The sequence below is a fragment of the Chelonia mydas genome, chromosome 3 (assembly GCF_015237465.2).
Source record: "Chelonia mydas isolate rCheMyd1 chromosome 3, rCheMyd1.pri.v2, whole genome shotgun sequence".
Classification (NCBI taxonomy): domain Eukaryota; kingdom Metazoa; phylum Chordata; order Testudines; family Cheloniidae; genus Chelonia; species Chelonia mydas.
Genome location: NC_057851.1, coordinates 168,818,623 through 168,841,756, shown reverse-complemented (window position 1 = coordinate 168,841,756; position 23,134 = coordinate 168,818,623). Strand labels below are relative to the sequence as shown.

The 23,134-nt window shown below is 42.5% G+C and overlaps 1 protein-coding gene across 2 annotated transcripts in view; it reads right to left on the bottom strand.

Annotated features, from left to right (window-relative positions):
- CAMKMT (calmodulin-lysine N-methyltransferase) overlaps positions 1-23,134 on the bottom strand; it is a 340,323-nt gene that overhangs the window by 21,098 nt on the left and 296,091 nt on the right. For both annotated transcript variants that reach the window (XM_037895845.1, XM_007060582.4), the window contains exon 8: positions 3,329-3,403. In XM_037895845.1, coding sequence (XP_037751773.1) covers positions 3,329-3,403 — 75 coding nt within the window. The remainder of the gene's footprint in view (positions 1-3,328; positions 3,404-23,134) is intronic.

Here is a 23,134-nt window from a genome sequence, read left to right as displayed (position 1 = left end):
TCCAATCATAGCTGTTTACAACAGAAAATTGAAAGGCCAACGATTTTTCCCTTTACCCCGATGTCAACCTCACCCTCCCCAGGTTTCTCTTTGACATTTAATTAAAAAAAATAACATCACATTCATTTTTTCTTAATCAGGAAAATAATATATCCTGTATTTTCAGTAAGTCCAGAAATCTGGGGCACTCAAGAACCTAAGAAGAGTCTTCTTTGTGGCCTGTACAGAGTGGACCCATCTCTTTCTCTCTCCTCTATTCTATTCAATCTCACTTTTACAATTCTTGTGCCTGCATTTATTGCACCCCACGACATGTGCCACTGAAAGTCCTGTGGGCTGAGAAGTCCCCTTCTCCCCCACAAGAGCCTGAGATTAGGGACACAAGAGTAAAATACTCCAGTATACTGATGTTTTTTCAACAACATCTTTATCACAGATATGGCCTCTCCAATATTTTCCCTTATTTTTATCTCAAAGGTGACATTTTGCAAATTATTTGGAACTGCTGAACCATGAAACTATTTTTATTGTCAAAACCCTGAATGGTTAACTAACTTGCTTTCACAGTTTGCCTCTTATTTATTTTATAATCAAGTTGGGCTACTAAATGTAGCTGTGAACTAATAGGCTGTCTGTTCAGCGAAATAACTTATTTTCCACCCCTGCACAGAAGGTTTATGAATGTTTGAATGTAAATATATGAATATATGAATGATTTAAGAATATAAACAAATTGCTGCTTGTTGTAGTCATGTATATTTTTACTTGAACCTCAGTGTGGGTTTGGAATGAATAGAGCTTGTTTTCATGTAAATGGGATCAAGCAGTACCACTGGTTAGCTATTCAGAGAACCAGACATAGATTTTATCCATGTACCTAATATTTGAACTCAGATTTTTACTTTATATTTCTCTATTCTAATCCCAGATTTTATCGACTGACAGTGACCTATGTGATAGGTCTAAATGCAATCTATTCTATCAGTTTTTATCACTGCATACTTTAGGTGTCACCTGAAGAACTCTATGGAAAGTGATTTCTTTTCCTCTGGAATGGCAGCCCCAAAACTCAGAAAACTAAAATAACTCCAGCAATTCTGAGGTGATTCTTTATTTTGGGAGAGAAAAACATGAAAATAAAAAGATGATACTTTGATAAATGTATTCTACATTTTTTTAACTAACTCTGGTAACATATTGGGTAAATTATTAGTTTCTGTTATTGAATCAATGATTTTTAAAAAGTGAGAAATGTTACAGTGATTTCATGCTTATTAAAGAATGGGTGTATATTTGCATTTTGGCACTAGGAGCACTAAATATAAAGGTAATTTGTGTATAAAAATCTGTGTTTTAAATGAACCATCATGTAGCTATTTATTACAAATCTATAAACATTTATTCACTTACCTGTACCTTAAATGCTTCAAAATGAATGTACAAAACCCAGAGATTGAACATGCATTAGGATTTTATCTGTCATGTATGATCCTTTGTTTCCTAATGAAAGTACACTATTTCCAAACAGGCTGGGTGGAGTATTAGGCAAGACTATTAATGAAAAAATGACTTAAGTCTGGCTCCCTCTGCTATTCTCCCCAGTACAAATAGGATGACATGGTGTGAGTATCAAGAATACAAGAGATGGCACAGCCAGGTTGTTTTGATATTTGTGTGAAGAACAAATTTAACTCTAAATCTCTTGGCAAGACCTTGCTTCACCCACATAATCTGGAGAACATCCATATGCGAGCCTTGTCTAAGCCTCCGAGAAGACTACTGCCCCCCTGCTCATGTCCGCCAGCACTCTGATCTGACTTTCATACTTAATCTGATCTAATCCTGCCCAGCATTAACTTCATCTGTGCAATGAAACCTGGAGTATCCAGTCTAATATTTGGTGAGGAAGGCATTTACTAAATTACTTGCTGAAATCATATGGTGTTGTTTAGCTCCTTATTTTAATCAGATGATGCATCTCTGAGGCACATTATCAGCGATTAGTTAGAAACCCATCTCTGTCCTTTTTAGGAACAAAGAACTTTTATGAAATTAAATGCTAAGGGAAAGGTAGCACTGTTGCATTCAGTGCAAGCCAAGAAATAGGTAGCCATAAAGGACGAAAGATGAATAAATACTCTTTACCCCTTATTAAAGAAAATCAATATTTTTTCTGAAAAAACCCCCAACAATTTTCTTTAAAAAAAAACAAAAGCAATGCCCCACCACCAAACATAGTGAAAATGTTTTTGAGAAGCGAATTTAAAAGTGCATTGTTTAGCAAGACAATAAACAGTTTCTTCCACCCTCCACCCCTTTTCCTTTTAATTATTTCTTAGTAAGAGTCAGAAATCTGCTGAATTCAACTATGCTGTGAAGTCATTATGTTCAGAATTTGGACTCTTAGAATAATTACATGCCTCAGAATAGAAACATTTTTATTCTGTTACGGCAATCTAAAGAATCAAAAACAAATATGAATTATGTAAGGAAGGATTTCTTTTAAAATTATCTTCCCCCTTTTTAACTGAAACTTGCACCTACATTTTCTAGCTTTCTTCATTTATAATTAAGAATGCACTGTTTTGAAAGTGGGCATGCAGTCACTCAGAGGACAGGATGAATCTGCACCGTCAATATCAAAAATTGGTCTGTGTCCACAGCCGAATCTATTGATATATTTAAATAGAATCTATATTAAAATTTAACATGAAACCACTCAGTCACATATTAAGTATTGTGCTCTAGTTTGTACTAAGCATTCTCTTATTATTAACAATATTTACCTGTGTAATAATGTGACCATCATTTTCAGTGTATGCTTATCAATACTGTTGTTGAATTGATTTAAGAAACAGAATGTGATGCAAAAAGATTTTGAAAATCTTTTTCCTCTGCAAAGATTTTCTGAGGAGCAAAATATTCATCCCCTTATATCAATAGTCAGATCTTTCCTAAGAAGTAAGCTAATTGAGCTGTTTGTGTTGATAAACTCCCTTTTCTCCAGACTGTTCCTCACTGAGCCATAATTATTTGCAATTTGCCTAAGTCGTCCATTTACTGATACGTCAAGCATGAAACAGAGGCAATTCCAGAAAATGGAAATGCTTCTCAAAATCAATCTTTGGGAAATAATGTGGTAGAAGTTACTGTGTGATAGAAGACTACCTTATAACTGTCACATGGAGATGAATATTAATTTGTTGAGGTTAAGGTGGCTTTGTGCTTCATTTGTTGACTTTGCTTAGCCATCAGCAAGCAACGCAGTACAATTACTCCAGCAAAGCTATTTTTTCTAAGATGAGTTTTATGATTTTTATGTACTTACCAGTCAGCACACATAACAATGTCAAAATGTCCTTCCAGTTGAGAGACATCTGTCTCATTATCCCATCGTAAAACGCTAGAGGAAAAAAAAGATTAAAAAAATTAGACTTACATTTTTTCATCTTTGGATTTTTTTAAAGCATTAACATTATTGTTATGTGGTATATAAAATTGTTTTTTAAAGTATATACACATCATTTTAAAAGGAAGATACAAAAATACTGAAACATGCTTGAATATTATACATCTTCTTTAGTTCTGAAATCTTGAAGCTGAAGAACTATATCTTTATTCAAACATAAAGACAGTCTATACAGCTTCTCATCACTGGATCACCAAAAAATAGTATATTCTGAACCAGAGCCACTGGAATGGTTCTGTATGTTTTGGCCCTTAACACCTGTGTATCATGTAGTTAAATCAAAGCATTGTTGATCTGACTGCAGTACAAAATCGCAAAATAAATGTAGTGAATTCAAGGATCTCTGTTGTGTCTGGCAGACAAGTCTCATTGATGAAGTGAGCATTCTCCTGGGCTTGAGGGAGAAAGGAGGGGGAGAAAGAATGCCAAGCTTAACTTCAATGCCAGCTATGTTGCCTTAGGCAAGCTTAAAAACACACCAGTACTGACTCTGTCAACACCTATTCTCTCATAGGTGATAAGTTATTTAATTCTAAGACATTTAATAATAGCCAAAAATGCACATATGTTCAAAGTTCTGTTTTGTTTATGAAGGCGGCTGTATTGTGTGGCTGTCATGAAGAATTTCGGCACTTTGCTCCCAATTAAAATCTGTAATTAGCACTGGAATTTGTGAAACAGTTATAATAACATTACCCTATGCAAAGATTCAAAGCTCTCTCTCTCTCTCTCTTTTTATACAGACTCTGTTCCCCTTTTTTTCATTTTCTGGTTATTCATGAAAGAAAGGAGATAAACATTTATGGGGAAAACACCTGGGGTGGGGGCTGAAGGGGGCAACCAGGGTCTATTCTGATTATGTCCATTTGTACATACTTATCTCTGTTTTGTATGGGTCTTGACCAAACAGACCCCTCAGTTTTCTAGCAGCTCTATTCTACTTCTGGTCAAAAGCCATTTCCATTCACACACTACTCCTGATATTTAAATGAGAATCAGTCACAGGCCCGCTGACTGGGGGGGGTTGGGAGGGGGTAATTTAAAAGAGCCATGGCAATTTAAAAGAGCCCGGGGGCCCCCTTCTGCTGATGGCAGCGCAGCGGGGCTAAGCCTGCCCTCACTCCGTGCCGTTCCTGGAAGTGGCCGGCACATCCCTGGGCCTGTGGCCCCTGGGGAGGGGGTCTCCACATGTTGTCCCCACCCTGAGTGCCAACTCCACAGCTCCCATTGGCCGGGAACTGCGGCCAATGGGAGCTGCGGGGGCGGTGCCCCACCTAGGAGCCACTGCCAGAGGGGTGTACCGGGCACTTTCGGGAGTCGCCCGAGGTAAGCGCCAACTCCCTGACCCCCCTCCTGCATCCCAAGCCCCTGCTCCAGCCTAGACCCCAAACCCCGCACACAAACTCCCTGCCAGAGCCAGAACCTCCTCCCACACCCAAACTCCCTCCCAGAGCCCGACCCCTCCTACACCCAAACTCCCTCCCAGAGCCTGCACCCCACACACCCTCCCACACCCCAACCCCCTACCCCAGCCTGGTGAAAGTGAGGGTGGGGGAGAGCGAGCAATGGGGGGGGGAAATGGAGTGAGCAGGGGGCGGGTGCTCAGAGAAGGGGCGGGACAGGGGCGTGGCCTCAAGGAAGGGGCGGGGCAAGGGTCTTTCAGTTTGCACAATTAGAGAGTTGGCAACCCTACTGGGTGGGCACGTGGAAGCCCTGGCCGTGCTGGAACAGCGCGCCCAGCAGTGCAGCCAGCAGCTTGCTGGGCACCAGCCAGCACAGGCGCAGCACTGCGCAAATGTCAGGCAGACCGCATCCGCACAGGCTCGGCTTGTGCATGCCTGGGGGGCCCATGGACTGTTCTGCCCTGGGGCCTGGAGTTGCTCTCAGCGGGCCTGAATCAGTGATAATATCTTCACTGAAAACCAGTCCCCTGTATATATAAGAAAAGGGGGGTACATGGCCTATGCTATGCAAAAAATGGGAGCCTGCAAAACAAAGAATTATAGTACTACAGCCTAAGCACACACAAATATTCCTTCCATTAGGGTGACCATATTTCCTAAAGGGGAAAAGGGACACCGTGTGAGGCTGGCCTGAGTCCCTCCTCCCCCTGTGGGTTTGGGGCTGCTACTCACCCAAGCCCTGCCTCCCCGCCCCGCGGGGCTGGCATCGCTGCTTGCCCCCCGCATGCTCCTGTGCACCACACCCCATTTTTTTTCACAGACACGGGCATTTGTGTTGTAGGAGCAAATGGGACAAAGGTCCCACTTTTGCCCCCCAAAAAGTCAAAGGATGGCCGGGACAGGGCTTAAAAAAGGGACTGTCTGGGCCACAAAATGGGACATTTGGTCACCCTACCTACAATACAAAGAATTACAGTACTACAACATAAGCGTGCACACGCATGCACGCACATACACACACACAAATGACAATGAGATATAAAACTTTATAAAATGGAAATTACGAAAGGAGAAATCTGATTGGCTGGCAAAGCTTCTGCCTATGTTGGTATCAGTGTAACTGAACAGGTCAGAACTCATTAGGCAATTTACCCTCCTGGAACTTATTGTGCCAAACCAAGGGGGGGGGAAGAGTTGGTTAATTTATTATTTCCCCCTCAAATTGAACGTAGTACAGATTTTACAAACCTAGGTGGCTTTGCAAACTGGCACTTTGAGTACTCAGCAGACAGCCAGTAGTGAAAAGTGACAAAGGAGAGTTCTCACTCCCAGCTGCTGGATGCCTGCTGGCTACCAGCGGCTTTTTCAACCCTGTTTCCGTGGAAACTTAGGTTAGAATGGCGAAAAATAAGGTAAAGGTAAGTTTTGTGGGTTTTTTAGCTCTCACTTTAATTTTGAGACTCCTGAAACAGAACTGGAAATTCGTAGATGAATGCTGAGTCTTAAAGGCCATGTTTAGTTCTAATTGCCACAGAAAGAGTGATCCGATCAGAGCAAATAAGGGTTTGGAATTTTTTTTAACCCTCACACTTTGTGCCTTATATGAACTGTACTGAAGGCACAGATGCCTTCCCCTGAGAATGGCTCTCCCACATTTACTGCCTGTTGACCACTCAGAATGCAAACATCTGATCTAGCCCTAAAGAGTCAGAAGAATTTTAGGGACAAATTATCAAAGGTTGGCACCTGCAAAATTTGCACATCCTCCCCTACTGCAAGCACAAACAGGCATTTGCATGGTTAAATGACAGCTCAGAAACCCTGGTGCTGAACAAATAATTAGCTGGAGAAGTTCCCATTGGCATGATTAAGTGAGATACTCACAGGCTCAAGATTTCCAAGTTCATCTCAGGCACTAACCTTCTAATGAGCAAGGGAACATCTTTATCAATGATTCTTCACCTCTGTGCCAGAGCTGAGGGAACTGGAGGCAAGCTAAACGAAGGAGCCATTGTTTCTGCACTTAAGGGATACAAGTGACTAAGAAACCATCATAGAAAGTACAAAGGGGCAGCACCGTGAGATTGGAATATACCAGACTAAATGAACTTTTTTTAGAAGTGTCCTTATCTTAAAAGTACCGCCATGTTAAATACTGTGCTATACAGAAGCTTTTAAAGCTGTGAGTCAACCATCTTGACTGCACTCTTAAGAAGATGGAAGTTCTCTGAACATTTTTGAAATTTTAAAATGTGTTCAGTATAAATAATCTTTTTGTGCAAATTTGCAGCTATGAAATGCTATATTTTAGTGTGTAAAAAGAACAAAGGAATGGTTTTTAGTCACCAATTATTGGAGACGGTCCCAAGCCACAATATTTGGATCTATATTTGGGCATCCAAAAGTTTGGAATTACATTCAGAGGAATAGTTTGGCTTCATTTCTACACATTACCCTCGGCGATACTGTTCTTTCAAATATCTGACAGCCATAGTCCTCTCTCTACCCTCTTCAAAGTAGCCATCTTGGATGAGAAGAGAGCACAGGAGGAAGGAGTTCCCAGGAGAGTTTCTGAAACTTTAAAATGTTGGCTTACACTTTGTTTGTTATTCCAGTAAAATCAAAGCTTTGAAAGCTACAAAAAGCTCTATAGACCTTGTGAGGGGAAACTACAAGATGGCAAGAGCTGAATATTTTGTAAGATTAGGAAAGTATGTTTTCCATGAGGTTCTTTTTGAGTAAGCCATATCCAAATAGACTTTTTCACTAAAAATAAAACCTTTGCCGCTCAAGGCAGTATAAGGGAAATCCTTTCTAATGTAACTAAGTCAGGTGACTATAAATAGGCACCACTTAAAAAATTGAGGTTTAGGTTCCCGCAATTAAAATAAATTAAGCAAGCTTTGGTGAAAACACATCTGAACCCCATTTTAAAAAGTGGGGTGGATTTTTCTGTTTTGTTTTGTTTTTGTTTAGGTCACTATATAACAAAAAACATTTTAACCGTTTTTCTCTTTTTTAAAAAAAGTGGGGGGGAGCGGGGGGTTTGGAAGGCTGTGGGTGGTTTGGTTCATATCCAGACCAAGCTGATAGTAGATGATATGGTCTATATCAAATGAGCTTGACCAGTTCCCAGAGCAAAAGTAGCCACATCCAAACCCATTACCGTAATTAGCAACCTTGATGGCAGTCCCAGCAAAGAGGACAAGGACTGAATGAGCCATGTAGAATGAACTATCCTCTCACCCACAAATATGGCTTTTCCAGATCAGGAATGAAGCATAGTAAAACAGTATGAGGAAATGCACGCTGCTGTTTCAATCTCCTTTGCTGTCAATCCACCACCACTCAAAACAATAGATTCACACACAAAAATTAAAAGAATCAAACCATTTTCATATTTTATTTCTCTTTTCTCTTTTGAATTGGCAGCTAATCCAGAGAATGTGATTTGTGTCAAGTAAGTAGAACTGTGATAAAAACATCAGGAAAAGGACAAATGAGAGAACAAGGACTAGAAGGGCATCCTTTCTTTAAGCACCACCAAAGCCCATGAAAATGTTTCCTTCCATTTCAAAGAGGCAAATCAAAGATGGCAAATGCTGCAAGGACAGGTATAGTAGACAAAGATCCATCTTCTCCACACAGTTGTCATTTCTTGGAGAATAAGCTACAGATTAAGATATGTTTTAGCAGATTCTGTTATTTTGGGTGTGTTTGCATTATCTCATTTCTGTGACTCAGTGATTGTCTTCTTAATGTGTCCACACAGATAATTTTCACTGACAGAACAAGATAAGTAGACTCATCACAAAAGTTATGTATGCCTCCAATTTCCCCTGAGCGGTTTTGGCAAAGGCTAATGCAGGTTCTAGTAGACGTAAAGTTAGTGCTGTAGTAGTCACACACAGAGAAAGTGAGAGCAGGAACAACAATGGTGCAAGAGATGCAAATGATGTGGTTGACTTGCTTAAAATAAAAAACAAAATCTTGTTTCACATGGCATCTGAGCAACAACATTTGGGGTTCCCCACTTTTTTTAGTAACTGAATTTAGGTTTTAGTTTATGAAAACTATTAGCTTTTGTGTGTGCAAGTATGTGTAAAAGATTGTGTAAGGCAGTGTGGGTGACTGCATGTGTGAGTGCAAACAAGCATGTTCCTAGTCATTAACACATTATCATGCGGGAAGGCCAGCTTGTTTCCCCTCAGTGTTCAGTCCATACTCCTCAGTTCTGCATAAATAAGCCAAGAGGCTGGATAGCAATTTGGGCTTCCCCTGATAAAAGTTGTTATTTTAAAACCGGAGGACACAATTGCTTGCCTCCTTCATTCCTGTGGTTCTGAGTAAAACTCTTAGGACTATATTTTCAAAATGATACTGGCAAATTATTTTGTGTGGGCATATTGGGTGATATTCAGTCTTCTGCAGAGGACCAGCACAAGGCCAATGGTCACTGAAATCCCACTTGGGTCCTATTTTGGGAATTAAAAAGTGCTTAGGTCTTGTACTTGTTCTCCACATGGGATGAACTTCATCAATGATGAGTACTGTGCCTGAGAAAATAATTAATTCTCAACATTACCCCCCCTCTCCCCTTCCAAAAAAATTAATGAGACAGCATTGTTCCAGTGTGCACTTTTGTCTTTGTTTTGATGTAACCTGCTGCGACTGTAGGCATTCTGGCAATAGATTAACTATAAAGAAACAATGAAAAACATCAGAACTTTAGGAGGGGCTGGCTGGTGCTGAGACTACCTGTACAACATATTCTAATAAAATTCAGATGGAGAGGAGAGATACAGTTAAATTAAGCCATTGCTACAATTTTTAGCACCAAATTTTCCAAATTGGCTGACTAAATTTGTGCACACGTCAGCTGCATATCAAAATGCACATCTGTTTAAGTAAGAGGCCATTTGGAATATAAATATCCCATTTCTAAAATACAATTCTCCATTTTGCATGCACGAATGTTCCACACTTGATGTGCATTTCATTTAAAAAAAAATAAAAGAACAATGTATATATGTCTATAAATATTACAAACAGAACCCTTTTGTTAAAATAATGACAATGGAGTTGCAAAGTCAAGCAATAAGGAATTAGGAAATGTCAGAATTAAGGTTGCCTATGCAACCTTAATTTGTTCCCCCTGTGCATATGTATTATGATACAGTCTTTACTTACATGTTCACTATTTCCACAGGACCCCTGCTTCATGCAGTGCACAGGATGGATGGTGCTTACATTCTTAAATTCTAATTCGAACAAGTATTATATAATAAAATACATTTCAAAACACAGGATGGCACAGGCACAGTGTTACTGATGAGATCAGTGTATAAAGAGTTCACATAAATGGATTTAGAGGAGAAAATTGAAGGAAAGGAAGGAAGGCAGGCATTTGCCAGATGGGAAATAGGAGGTATTCCATGAACAAGGGGAAGAATGAAAGATAAAAAACTGAGAGCAGAAAAGATATGAAGGGAAGAGTAAGCAGAGGTAGGCCCATAAGGAATGAGAGGGGAGGAGGCAATGGCAAGAGAGGCATATGTGGGGTGAGAAGTTTCCTAGATTTTAAGAGTAGAAGGGACCACAGTGATCATCATAGAATATCAGGGTTGGAAGGGACCTCAGGAGTCCAATCTAGTCCAATCCTCTGCTCAAAGCAAGACCAATCCCCAACTAAATCATCCCAGCCAGGGCTTTGTCAAGCCTGACCTTAAAAATCTCTAAGGAAGTAGATTCAACCACCTCCCTAGGTAACCCATTCCAGTGCTTCACCACCTTCCTATTGAAAAAGTTTTTCCTAAGATCCAACCTAAACCTCCCCTACTGCAACTTGAGACCATTACTCCTCGTTCTGTCATCTGGTACCACTGAGAACAGTCTAGATCCATCCTCTTTGGAACCCCCTTTCAGGTAGTTGAAAGCAGCTATCAAATCCCCCCTCATTCTTCTCTTCTGCAGACTAAATAATCCCAGTTCCCTCAGCCTCTCCTCATAAATCATGCGCTCCAGCCCCCTAATAATTTTTGTTACCCTCTGCTGGACTTCTGCCAATTTTTCCACATCCTTCTTGTAGTGTGGGGCCCAAAACTGGACAGAGTGCTCCAGATGGGGCCTCACCAATGCCGAATAGAGGGGAACGATCACGTCCCTCGATCTGCTGGCAATGCTCCTATTTATACAGCTCAAAATGCCATTGGCCTTCTTGGCAACAAGGGCACACTGTTGACTCATATCCAGCTTCTCGTCCACTGTAACCCCTAGGTCCTTTTCTGCAGAACGGCTGCCTAGCCACTTGGTCCCTAGTCTGTAGCAGTGCATGGGATTCTTCCGTCCTAAGTGCAAGACTCTGCACTTGTCCTTGTTGAACCTCATCAGATTTCTTTTGGCCCAATACTCTAATTTGTCTAGGTCCCTCTGTATCCTATCCCTACCTTCCAGCATATTTACCACTCCTCCCAGTTTAGCGTCACCTGAAAACTTGCTGAGGGTGCAGTCCACGCCATCTTCCAGATCCGAAATGAAGATATTGAACAAAACCTACCCCAGGACCAACCCTTGGGCACTCCACTTGATACCGGCTGCCTACTACACATGGAGCTATTTATCACTACTTGTTGAGCCCAATGATCTAGCCGATGATTTTATATCCACCTTATAGTCCATTCATCCAGCCCATACTTCTTTAACTTGCTGGCAAGTGGGAGACCATATCAAAAGCTTTGCTAAAGTCAAGGAATAACACGTCCACTGCTTTCCCCTCATCCACAGAGCCAGTTATCTCTTCATAGAAGGCAACTAGGTTAGTCAGGCATGACTTCCCCTTGGTGAATCCATGCTGACTGTTCCTGATCACTTTCCTCTCCTCTAAGTGCTTCAAAATTGTTTCCTTGAGGATCTGCTCCATGATTTTTCCAGGGACTGAGGTGAGGCTGACTGGCCTGTAGTTCCCTGGATCCTCCTTCTTCCCTTTTTTAATGATGGGCACTACATTAGCCTTTTTTCAGTCATCCAGGATCTCCCCGGATCGCCATGAGTTTTCAAAGATAATGGCCAATGGCTCTGCAATCACAGCCACCAACTCCTTTAGCACACTCAGATGCAGTGCATCCAGCCCCATGGACTTGTGCTCATCCAGCTTTTCTAAATAGTCCTGACCCACTTCTTTCTCCACAGAGGGCTGGTCACCTCCTCCCCATACTGTGCTGCCCAGTGGAGTAGTATGGGAGCTGACCTTGTTCATGAAGACAGAGGCAAAAAAAGCATTGAGTACATTTGCTTTTTCCACATCCTCTGTCACTAGGTTTCCTCCACCATTCAGTAAGGGGCCCACACTTTTTTTGACCTTCTTCTTGTTGCTAACATACCTGAAGAAATCATTCTTGTTACTCTTAACATCCCTTGCTAGCTGCAACTCCAAGTGTGATTCGGCCTTCCTGATTTCACTCCTGCATGCCTGAGCAATATTTTTATATTTCCTCCCTGGTCATTTGTCCAATCTTCCACTTTTTGTAAGCTTCTTTTTTGTGTTTAAGATCAGCAAGGATTTCACTGTTAAGCCAAGCTGGTCGCCTGCCATATTTACTATTCTTTCTACACATCGGGATACTTTGTTCCTGCAACCTCAATAAGGATTCTTTAAAATACAGCCAGCTCTCCTAGACTACTTTCCCCTTCATGTTATTCTCCCAGGGGATCCTGCCAATCAGTCCCCTGAGAGAGTCAAAGTCTGCTTTTTTGAAGTGCAGGGTCCGTATTCTGCTGCTTTCCTTTCTTCCTTTCTTCCTTTCCTTTCCTTTCCTTTCTTCCAGACCATCTTGTCTGACTTCCTGCTTACCACATGCCATAGAATTTCACTTAGTAATTCCTGCAAGAAGCCCAGAGCTTCTGAGTAAACTAGGGCATATCTTTTAGAAATATATCCAGTTTTGATTTAAAGACTTCAAGTGTTTGAGAATCCACCACAGCCCTTGATAAATTCTTCCAAAAGTTAATTACTTTTACTGATAAAAATCTGTACCTTATTTAACATTTGAATTTGTCTAGCTTCAATTTCCATATTTTCTTCTGCTTCTATTAGAAATCTTCTCCTTATGCAGATACTTATGGATCCTGATCAAGTTATCTCTTAACCTTCTGTTTGATTAGCTGAATAAATTGAAGATCCTTAAGTCTCTCACTGTAAGACGTTTCTAGACCTTGAATCATTCTTGTGTCTCTTTTCTGAACCCTTTTGAGTTTTTCAATAATCCTTTTTAAAAAGTATAATTCAGAACTGGACACAGTATTTGAGTAATGATCACACTAATGACATATCCAAAGGTTAAAACACCGCTCTATTCCTCGTGCAAGATTCTTCTGTATGTCCCTAATGGCATTTTGTCAAAATTTAAAGCCTGCCCCATTTTTCTCATGTCTCTGGATTTGTTTAGTTGGGAGCACTGTTGAAGAGGAGCAGCATGTTGAAAATAGGGAAAACTAATCCGTTGACCATCTATCAGCGCAGCACCATGATACATAGAGAAGATGGGAATATGGTTACTAATGGGAGCCAAGAAGAGGCAATGTCCAGTGTATGACAGCTAAAAAGGATGGAAATCCATCAACAAGAGCAGGAATAACAGCCCTCACTAAATTCTAACTTCTCACTTGGTAAACTCAGTGCCACATTGGGGGTAGGAGAGATAAAGAAATAGAAAGACCTCTCTGCTGTACTTTATGGACTTGCCAAGAGCATGATTTATTCCAAAACAAAACATTTCCTATTCTTCTTTAAAAACAAAAACAAAAAATAGAAATACAGCAGCATTATAACATCCTTGTCAGGACTGCTCTGTCCATTTGAGAACAGACACACTATCCTCTTCAGGCTTATGAACTCAGCAAGGTGTAAAGCATTATACCAATGATACAAAGCACAGAAGGCAATTTTGTATCCTGTGACGAAGAACTGTCTAGTCCTATGAGTTAATTTTAGTTCATGTTTATTGAAAACAGATGTGAATACCATAGAAACATAACTTTATACAAAAAACTGTCAGCCACACTTTATCTTAAATTCCTTCAAAGAAAGGCATCAGCTTTCTTATATCGGCTGCCTGCAGCTACTCTGCCTCTCCAGCCTGACAAAATACCAAAGGACTATGCAAACCGAAAGTATACTAAAGACATAGCTTGCATGGTCCAAGAGAAGACCAGCATGATACATCACCAGGAATTTGACTTAACACAATCAAAAATCTTGATTCAGGCATGGCCTATGCTGAAAAGTTAGGCTGACATAGCTATGGCTCTCAAGGGTGTGAAAATTTTTTCACGTCCCAAGCCACATAGCTATAGTGACCCAACCCTTTAAGTACGCACATATAGGTTGATGGAAGATTCTTTTGTCAACCTAGCTACTGCCATTCGGGGAGGTAGATTACCTACAGCAATGGAAAAACTCTTCCATCATTATAGGAAGAGTCTATGCTACAGTGCTACATACAGCTGTAATACACACAATATAAATATGGCCTTACAGAGTTCCTCCTATCATTGCAGAAATTGCTTGTGCCATTTTTTTCCTTCCCCCCTATATATTTTTTTTCTTCCTGCATATGGCTTGTAGGTCTGTCTCTTTTTTGGTTCTTTAGATATTTTGACCAGGACACAGCAGCAGCAAGAAAGACAAAATATAAGTCTTTTAAAACTTTATTAAATCAATACTACTGGGTAAAACATCTAGCAAGGACTGACTAGAGTGGATCTGCCTTCCTTAAGGGGTAGAGACTTTACTTAGCCCCAAATGACCGATTGAGGTTCAAGCACCGTCACTGAAACTTACCATCACCCTTCCCTCATACACAGGATGAGGGCAAAGAGGGCTCCTTCCTGTAAGAGACATTCAGGCCCACCCCCTCCCCATGCAGAATCCCTAAGAGATGTTCCATCTTCAGCCCATTCCTGTTCCCAGTCTTGGGTTTATCTAGGAACTGGCCACTTATTTAACTGCACACTGGACCATATGCAGTTGTGAGAAGTACAATATTACTAACACAGCCTACTGACCCTACAGGATGCTGTGAAGAAGGTGAAAATGTCACACCACTATCTCCAGTTTGGCAAGAAGAAGAAAATTCCTTCCCTGCTCCAAAAAAGCAACTGGTTTAATACCTACAGCATGCCCAGAAATCCAGTCCTAACCTAATCCCATGTGTGGGCCCCTCCCTATCCACAATCTTCAATCCTCCAGTAGACATCTCCACCAAAAACCCTTCCAAGCATCTGAAGATCCTGACAGAGGCCAAGCAGTTTAGAAATCATCTGTTGTTGCCACCATACATCCAAATTCCACATATCTTGAGGCTGGGCACTTCAGGATGCATTGTGCAACCCACAGGCTGCAAGATTTGACTCTGATAGCAGTCAGGCCCCTGCAACATGGTTGCAGTCAGATTTTCAATAAATAGGGTGACGAGATGTCCCGTTTTTAAAGGGACAGTACCATATTTAAGCCCTCCTGCGGGTGTCCTGAGTTTTCTTAAAAACAGGCAAATTGTCCCATATTTTCTGTCTCCTTCCATCAGTACTGGTAAGTCCTGCTGCTGGCTGGATCCCTGCTCGCCAGCTGCCCGCCCACCGGTGGTGAGGGGGGAGGTCCAAGGGCCGACGTCGGGGGTGGGTGTGCAAGGCTAGTGGCGGGGCAAAGATGCAACGCACAGGGCAGCCGCTCCCCCTGCTGGTCCATCAGCACAGCCCCTGCTGCGTGTCGGCTCTCGGCCAGCAGGGCCCTGTTCCCATCCAGCTTCAGGCCAGCACCCGGCTGAGTGCTGTGAGCTGCAGTGGCTGGCAAGGGCAGACAGGTGCCAGGCAGCAGCTGGTTACATGTCACCTCTGCTGTCCACCCATCGGCCCTTTATGTGCTCCGCCTCTCACTGTCCTCTCCATGCTTTGCCTCTTCGCCCTCCCCCGCAGCCGCACTGCTCCTCCAAATCCCCACCCCACCCCTGGCGGGCACATCCCACTCCCAGCGCTGTGTGGAGAACCAGCCTCTGGTCAGAGCGCTGAGCTCACCAACAGCCTGGCTGGCGGGCTCCTTGCTTCCCCCACTGCCTCTGGCTGAGCTGGTGCCCCTGGGAACACCCAAGACCCTCTGGCCTGGGGCGCTGGCCAGGAGAAGCCAAGCCCTGTGTGTGCCAAAGCCCCGAACAGCGCAGGCACGGGGAAGCCTCTACGTTCTGGACTGTTGGGAAGTGATTTCCAGCCTGTTCCCACCCCAAACCTGCAGGTTCCACAGCAGCCTCCTGGTCAGGGGTTTAGCACCCTCTTCGCGCCCCCTTCCCCACTGCTCTGGGTGGAGCCCCCAGGGAGCACCGGGGCCGCTCCATTCCCTAGACACCTTCCCCTGCTGAGCCACTTCTCTGGCCGGGTTTGCTGAAGCCCCTGCAGTCAGCTTCCCTGGGCCCTGGTGCACAATGCATTGTTAGGGCTTAACCCCTTCCTGCCCACACTGTAACATGGGGCAGACAGGAGGTGGCTGGGTTATGTAGGTGGCCAGCAGCAGCCTGGAGGTGTTAGCTGCCTTTTGACACTGCACAGGCAGGAAGAGACAAGCTGCTTCCAGCCACAGGGATTGCAGAGGGCATGCGGGGGGGGGGGGGGGCGGCGAGAGAGAAGAGATGAGTTCTGCAAAGACATGGCCCAGGTCATCCCTTCCCTGCCTCCTCTTCCCCTGTGGCTGGAAGCAGCTCCCATCCCTTCCCTCCCGCACAGTGCCAAAAGGCTGCTGCTGGCCACATTCTGGTGTGAACCCTGGCAGAAATCGGGGCGGGAGGGGGCATGTGACCCTGCATGCCACCCGCCCACCTGTTGCCTCGGGAAGACCCAGCACCAGGTACCAGGAGAGGCGGGTCCATCCCAGGGGCCCAGCCAGGCATGAAGGGTGCAGAGCGCCGGGCAGGGAGGGGCAGGTCAGTCGGTCACCCCCCGTGTGAGAGAGGTATACGGGAGTGTGTGTATGTCGCTTCTCCCAGTGAGTATGTGGGAGGTAAGGGTGTGTGTGTCACCCCTCTCTGTCTGGACCCAAAAGTCTTAAAGATAGGAACGTAAATAAAAAGAATCCAGCTATGCAGTATTTCTTTTTAACAGGAGCTCAATCAATTTGATGTTAATTTGAATATTTGTACTGCATAGTTCTGACTGATTGCTGTTGAACTCACTTGAATCTGAGTAATTTTACCAGGTGTCCCATAGTCAGCATAGGGAAATATGGTCACCCTATCAATAAAGATTCTCTGGTAGATAAAGCCTATGAGATAGTCATAGGGAAGAAGAGAGTTTGGGAAGCTGGGTTATTTGACAACCACTGTGGGAAAAGAAAAGCACTATCATGTTGGCAGTCTAGGGGCGAAAGACAAGTTATGGAGGAAGGGACGTGTGGGGAGTGGACTGAGGGATGTGTGGCCTAGCATTTAAAGCATAGAATCAGGAGTTCTGGGTTTTATTCCCAGCTCCACTACTGACATGCTGTGTGCCCTTGAATAAGTCACATAAGCTGTTTGCCTCAGTTGTTCATCTGCAGACATTTTCCTACTGTTCTGCACATGAGTAAAACACACAGAGTCTTAGAAGAAAGATACGCACTTAAACTGTAAGCTCTTTGTGGGAAGGACTGTCTTTTTGTCACTTATTTGTACAGAATCTAGCACAATGAAGCCCTGATCCCTGACTGCAATTCCTACACACTAATACAAATATATAACTAACATATAGTATTGTATTATCCAACCCAAGTAAAGATTCAGGTGTGTGTAAGCATGTGTGCTTCCATTTTCCTTCTGTTGTGTCAACTTATTGCCTCTTTTCTTAGACTGTAAACTCTTTGAGGAAGAGGACTTCCTCTTTGTTATGTGTTTGTGTAGTACCTACCACAATGATTCCCTGGTACATGATGGGGTTCATAGATGTTACCATAAATAATAAGTAAATACATAATAGTAATAAGATTTTTCTTTTATGAACTGATTCACCCATCTCCATCAGGAGACTCTGCCTATGAAACAAATTTCCACAGGAAATTAGAGCAATCCAGAGTCTGTCAATCTTTAGAAAACAATACAAATCTTCCTCTTTGCTAAAGCTTTTCCACCATAAATAGAATAACATTTGCAACAACTGCTCTCCACTTACCTCCAAACCCAAAACCCTACCTCAGGCAGAGCTTTCTGTAATGTGAAAAAGAAGAAGAACCAGAGACTTCCTGAAGTCCACTACAGGCTTTGCTATTGCCAATCTAATTAATGAAGAATGTGCTCAGATACTATGGTGATGGGCAGCAGTGCAAAATTCTAAAATAGATTATTAGAACTACTAATTGTTGATATTATAACACCTACAATCGTTATAATTCATATGTTAAGTTCTAGAGCATACCTAATTCAGTTCATGGATAATTTGGGTATAGGACAAAGGGTTAAAGTAATCAAATACATTATGCAGCATGAATAATTTGTCCAACTCTTGCAACTATCTATTAGCACTTAGTAATTTAGTGGCATTATTATTACATATCACCAATAAGAATTAGCAAGGAATCCTGACTACCCTTCTAGACACTACAAATAAATACATAACTGTACAGTAGACCAGTTACCCCTGGAGTAAATTGTTTACCTTAATATCTATTGTCATAAAGTATAACAGAGTTCTCAAGAGTTCCAGAGAATTGGATGGGTGCTTGTTTTATAATTTGTATGAGTCTAAATAAATAAATAAAGAAGTGTACAGTATGTTATCTAAGTCCACGTCCCAATGCCACTAGTAGATTGTTCCCTGTAGTACAGTATATTTTCTTGTGCATTTGCCAGTCTAGCCTTAAATGGCTAACATTCTATGAGGTGGGAAAGTCCAAAAAGTGGTTATAGCACTGAAGCCATTCCATCTATTCTTTCAGGTTTCCTTGTAGCTTTGAGACAGTAGCAAGTATCTTAATTAAGTATCTTCTTAATACATCATGGAGTTGAAGGACTCATCCATTCACTACTCTTGTGCTAGCACCTAAGCAGAGTTTAGACTTAATACTAAAGGAGAAACTGAGCTTGATTAATATAGAAGAAATGAAAAATAGGCATTATCTATGAGAAGTAGAATGCCACATTTGTATTTGTTATAATATAGACTATTTTATAAAACAGGTGTGTTACCATAGAAAAGACTTTACTGAGAATTTACATCTAAACTTTAAATAAAGTATATTTGGCATTTGGTACAATATGTCACTTATTTTTATAATTTAATTATTTTATGTAGAGAAGGCAGAAAATGTTATTGCACTCAATAAGATAAACACTTGACATTTTTATACCTTAAAATGCAACATTTTAGGAGTCTAGATATGTTTATTAATTAGCGATTATTAACACCCAGTAAACATTATGTCTTGTAAAAACACAATCTTTCTTCACAGCATGGAGCTGAAATCTATTATTCACTGATTCCATATGCTGAAATACACTCAAATGATCACAAATGACCTTAAGCATTAGATAAATGTAAATGAGGACAGGATGGAAAATGTGCTTTTGATTGATATCTAAAAGACCAGGTTTGAAATCTTGACAAGGAATGAAGTCCTATACAAAATAAATGGCAATCTGAAACATCCAGAATGTATCATCCTATGGCCAGCCATACCACATGAAGGAGCCCATCCCAAGAGGAGCTGAGTGTTTAAGAGTGTTCACAGGAGATGCTTAGCATCTTCAAGGTTTGGAACCTAAAAGATTATCTCTGGGATGTGTATGTGCTAGCTCTGTTTCGCAAGCAATTGTGGTAATGCACAGATATAGCTAAGCTGTGTGTATTTACATCCTCATGAATGTAAATAATTTCTAGCTATCAATTGCATGTGCCTACCCTAAGGGCTTGTCTGCACAGGAAAGTTATATCAGTATAAACTACGGTGTGAATTTAGGCCACTACAGTTATTATACCATTACAACTCCCTGTGTGGACACATTTATTCCAGAATAACAGTGCCTTTTTTCAGTTTAGTTTATGTCAGTCTGGCCTGGTCTATACTACAAAGGTAGGTCAATATAAGTCATCTTGTGTTGTTCTCTTTGGGCATGTGTGTATGCTCAAATTTGTCTCCAGCCAATGAAAGCCCTCCATTACAGCAATGCAATAACATCACCTCCTCAAACAGTGTTGAGCCATGGTCAACCTACTGAGGTTGACACAGTGTGAGTGTAGATATTGAGTCACTATACTGACCTTAACAGCCCTCCAGCAGCTGTCCCATAATGCCCAACAGTGATCGATTTGGTCACAATTGTGAACTCTGCTGTGCAGGAGTCATGGAGACCAGAAGCCACCCCACCCCCTTTTAAAACCTCAGTGTACCTTTGAAATGCCTTTTCCTGATTGCCCCACTTAGCGTTCATATCTAGCAGCCCTCCTTTGTTGTGTGCAACTGCCCAGCTGACCATGCTGGCTCCATGGACTAGATGTACTCTTGCATGGAGTATACAGGAGGTGCAGGAACAGCTATGGACCAGCTGTAGATGTGGACATCTATGAAAAGATTGTCCAGGAGAAGCAGGCAACCAGGTAGGTCAGGGTTAAGCAGCAGTGCTGCGTGAATGCAAACTGCTTCAGGCTTACCTTAAGAATAGGGAGGACAAGAATTGGTCTAGTGCCGAGCCACAGACCCTGCCGCTTTTATAATGCTGCATGCTATACTTGGCAGACACCCCACAAGCACCCCACAGACCACCATGGGTACCTCCAAGGAGCCCTCTGCTGTGAACAGCATGGAGGAAGAAGAGGAGGATGAGGAGAGAAACACATGGCAGAGGTTCAAGCTATGCAACGAGACAGGTCCTGTTTGAGACTCCACCACAATCTAGCCAGTCCGATGAAGCCTGGACAAGCCTGGTGAAGCGGAAGGAATCTTGGGTAAGTGTGTGCATGGATTTCCCTACACTGTTTAAATGTAAAGATGGCACCCGGCCCAACCCCAAGTTATCAGTACACAGGTGTTGACTTTTCATTGTTCTACTCATACAAGGTGAGGTAGTGGTACAACAAACAGAGGTAGAGTTGTTATCTGCTTTCCTTTCCCCTGAAGGGTTGGATAGAGGAGGTGGAGCCATGCAGAGCAGTTTGTTTATGTATTGTGACAGGGTCAGGCCAAATGGCAACAGGAGAGTGATAGAAGGTAGTTATATTAGCCCCAGATTAAGCAGATCCCTTTCCCCTAAGTAAGATAACGGGCTGTTCCAGAATAATCAGGAAGTTGCTGGAACCAATTAAGGTAGGCTAATTAGGACACCTGGAGCCCATGAAGAAGCTACCAGAATCAATTAGGACAGACAGGCTAATCAGGGCACCTGGTTTTAAAAAGGACTTCAGTTAGTGAGGTGCCTGCGAGGAGCTGGGAGCAAGAGGTGCACAAGAAGTTGAGAAGTGCAAGCATTATCAGACATCAGGAGGAAGGTCCTGCGGTGAGGACAAAGAAGGTGTTGGGAGGAGGCCATGGGGAAGTAGCCCAGGGAGTTGTAGCTGTCACGCAGCTGTTACTGGAGACACTATAGACAGCTGCAATCCACAGGGCCCTGGGCTGGAACCCAGAGTAGAGGGCAGGCCCGGGTTGCCCCCATCCCCCCAACTCCCTATTTGATATAAGAGGAGTTGATCTGGACTGTCGGTCCCACCAGAGGGGAAGGTCTCTGGCCTGTCCCCCGACCCATTAGGTGGGCCAGCAGAGACTGTGGGGATTGTTCTCCTCCTTTTCCCCATGCTGGCCAGTGATGAGGTTAGCCGAGTGAATGGCAGGTTTGTGCCACTAACAAAAGGAGCCAAACTGAGGACTTCCATAAACCTCTGAGGTGAGCAAATCTGCCCGAAAGCGCAGAACCCACCAAGGAAGAGGAGGAACATTGTCACAGTACATAGGGATGTCCCTTGTATCCTCCCAAAAATTCTCAGTGAAACTCTGCAATCCTCTCACAAAGGTTTCTAGGGAGGCAGTCTTACTGCTTCCTACAAGGTAGAATATTTTCCTCACACCATGCCACAGAGACTTAGACAGGCACTATTGTAATAAATAGGCTAGTGGCATATGGAACTGGCTGGCTTCAGGATGCCAGCAACAGCTGGGCTCTCTGTGCCTTTATTACCCTCAGGAGTCAGATATCAGTTAAAATCTCCACCACCACATGTGCACAAAGGTGCCAGTACTCAGTGCCACTGCCCTGTTCTTGTACACAATTTGTTGGGGAAGTCAAAACAGCTTTTGTAAAGGGAAATCATGCCTCTCCAATCCATTAGATTTCTCTGAGGGGGTCAAAAACATGTGAACAAGGGTGATCCAGTGGATATATTGTACTTGGACTTTCAGAAAGCCTTTGATAAGGTCCCTCACCAAAGGCTCTTAAGCAAAGTAAGCAGTCTTGGAATAAGAGGGAAGGTCCTCTCATGGATCAGTAACTGGTTAAAAGACAGGAAACAAAGGCTAAGACTAAATGGTCAGCTTTCAGAATGGATACAGGTAAACAGTAGTGTCCCTCAGGGGTCCGTCCTGGGACCAGTGCTGTCCAACATACTCAGAAATGATCTGGAAAAAGGGGTAAACAGTGAGGTGGCAAAGTTGGAGATGATACAAAATTACTCAAGATAGTTAAGTCCAAAGCAGACTGCAAAGAATTACAAAGGGATCTCACAAAACTGGATGACTGGGCAACAAAATGGCAGGTGAAATTCAATGTTGATAAATGCAAAGTAATGCACACTGGAAAATGAAATCACAATAAATCATACAAAATGATGGGGCCTAAAATTAGCTGTTACCACTCAAGAAAGAGATCTTGGAGTCATTGTGGATAGTTCTCTGTAAACATCCACTCAACATGCAGCATCAGTCAAAAAACGTAACAGAATGTTAGGAACCATTAGGAAAGGGATAGATAATAAGATGGTAAATATCATAATACCACTATATAAATCTGGATTGACCACTGTCAGAAGATAGGATAGTGGGCTAGATGGACCATTGGTCTAACCCAGTATGGCTGTTCTTATGTTCTTTACCCATGGAAATAAGGGCCAAAATTTCATTGTTTCATGTAACTGAAAAATTCCCTCCTCATTTTCTCCGACCTCCTCTGGAAGGCCATATTCACCAGGGCTGGTGCTGGAGAATGGTGTTGTGCAGAGATGCTCCAAAGCGGAAGTATCAATAAGCATGTCTGATTTAAAATTTTTCTTG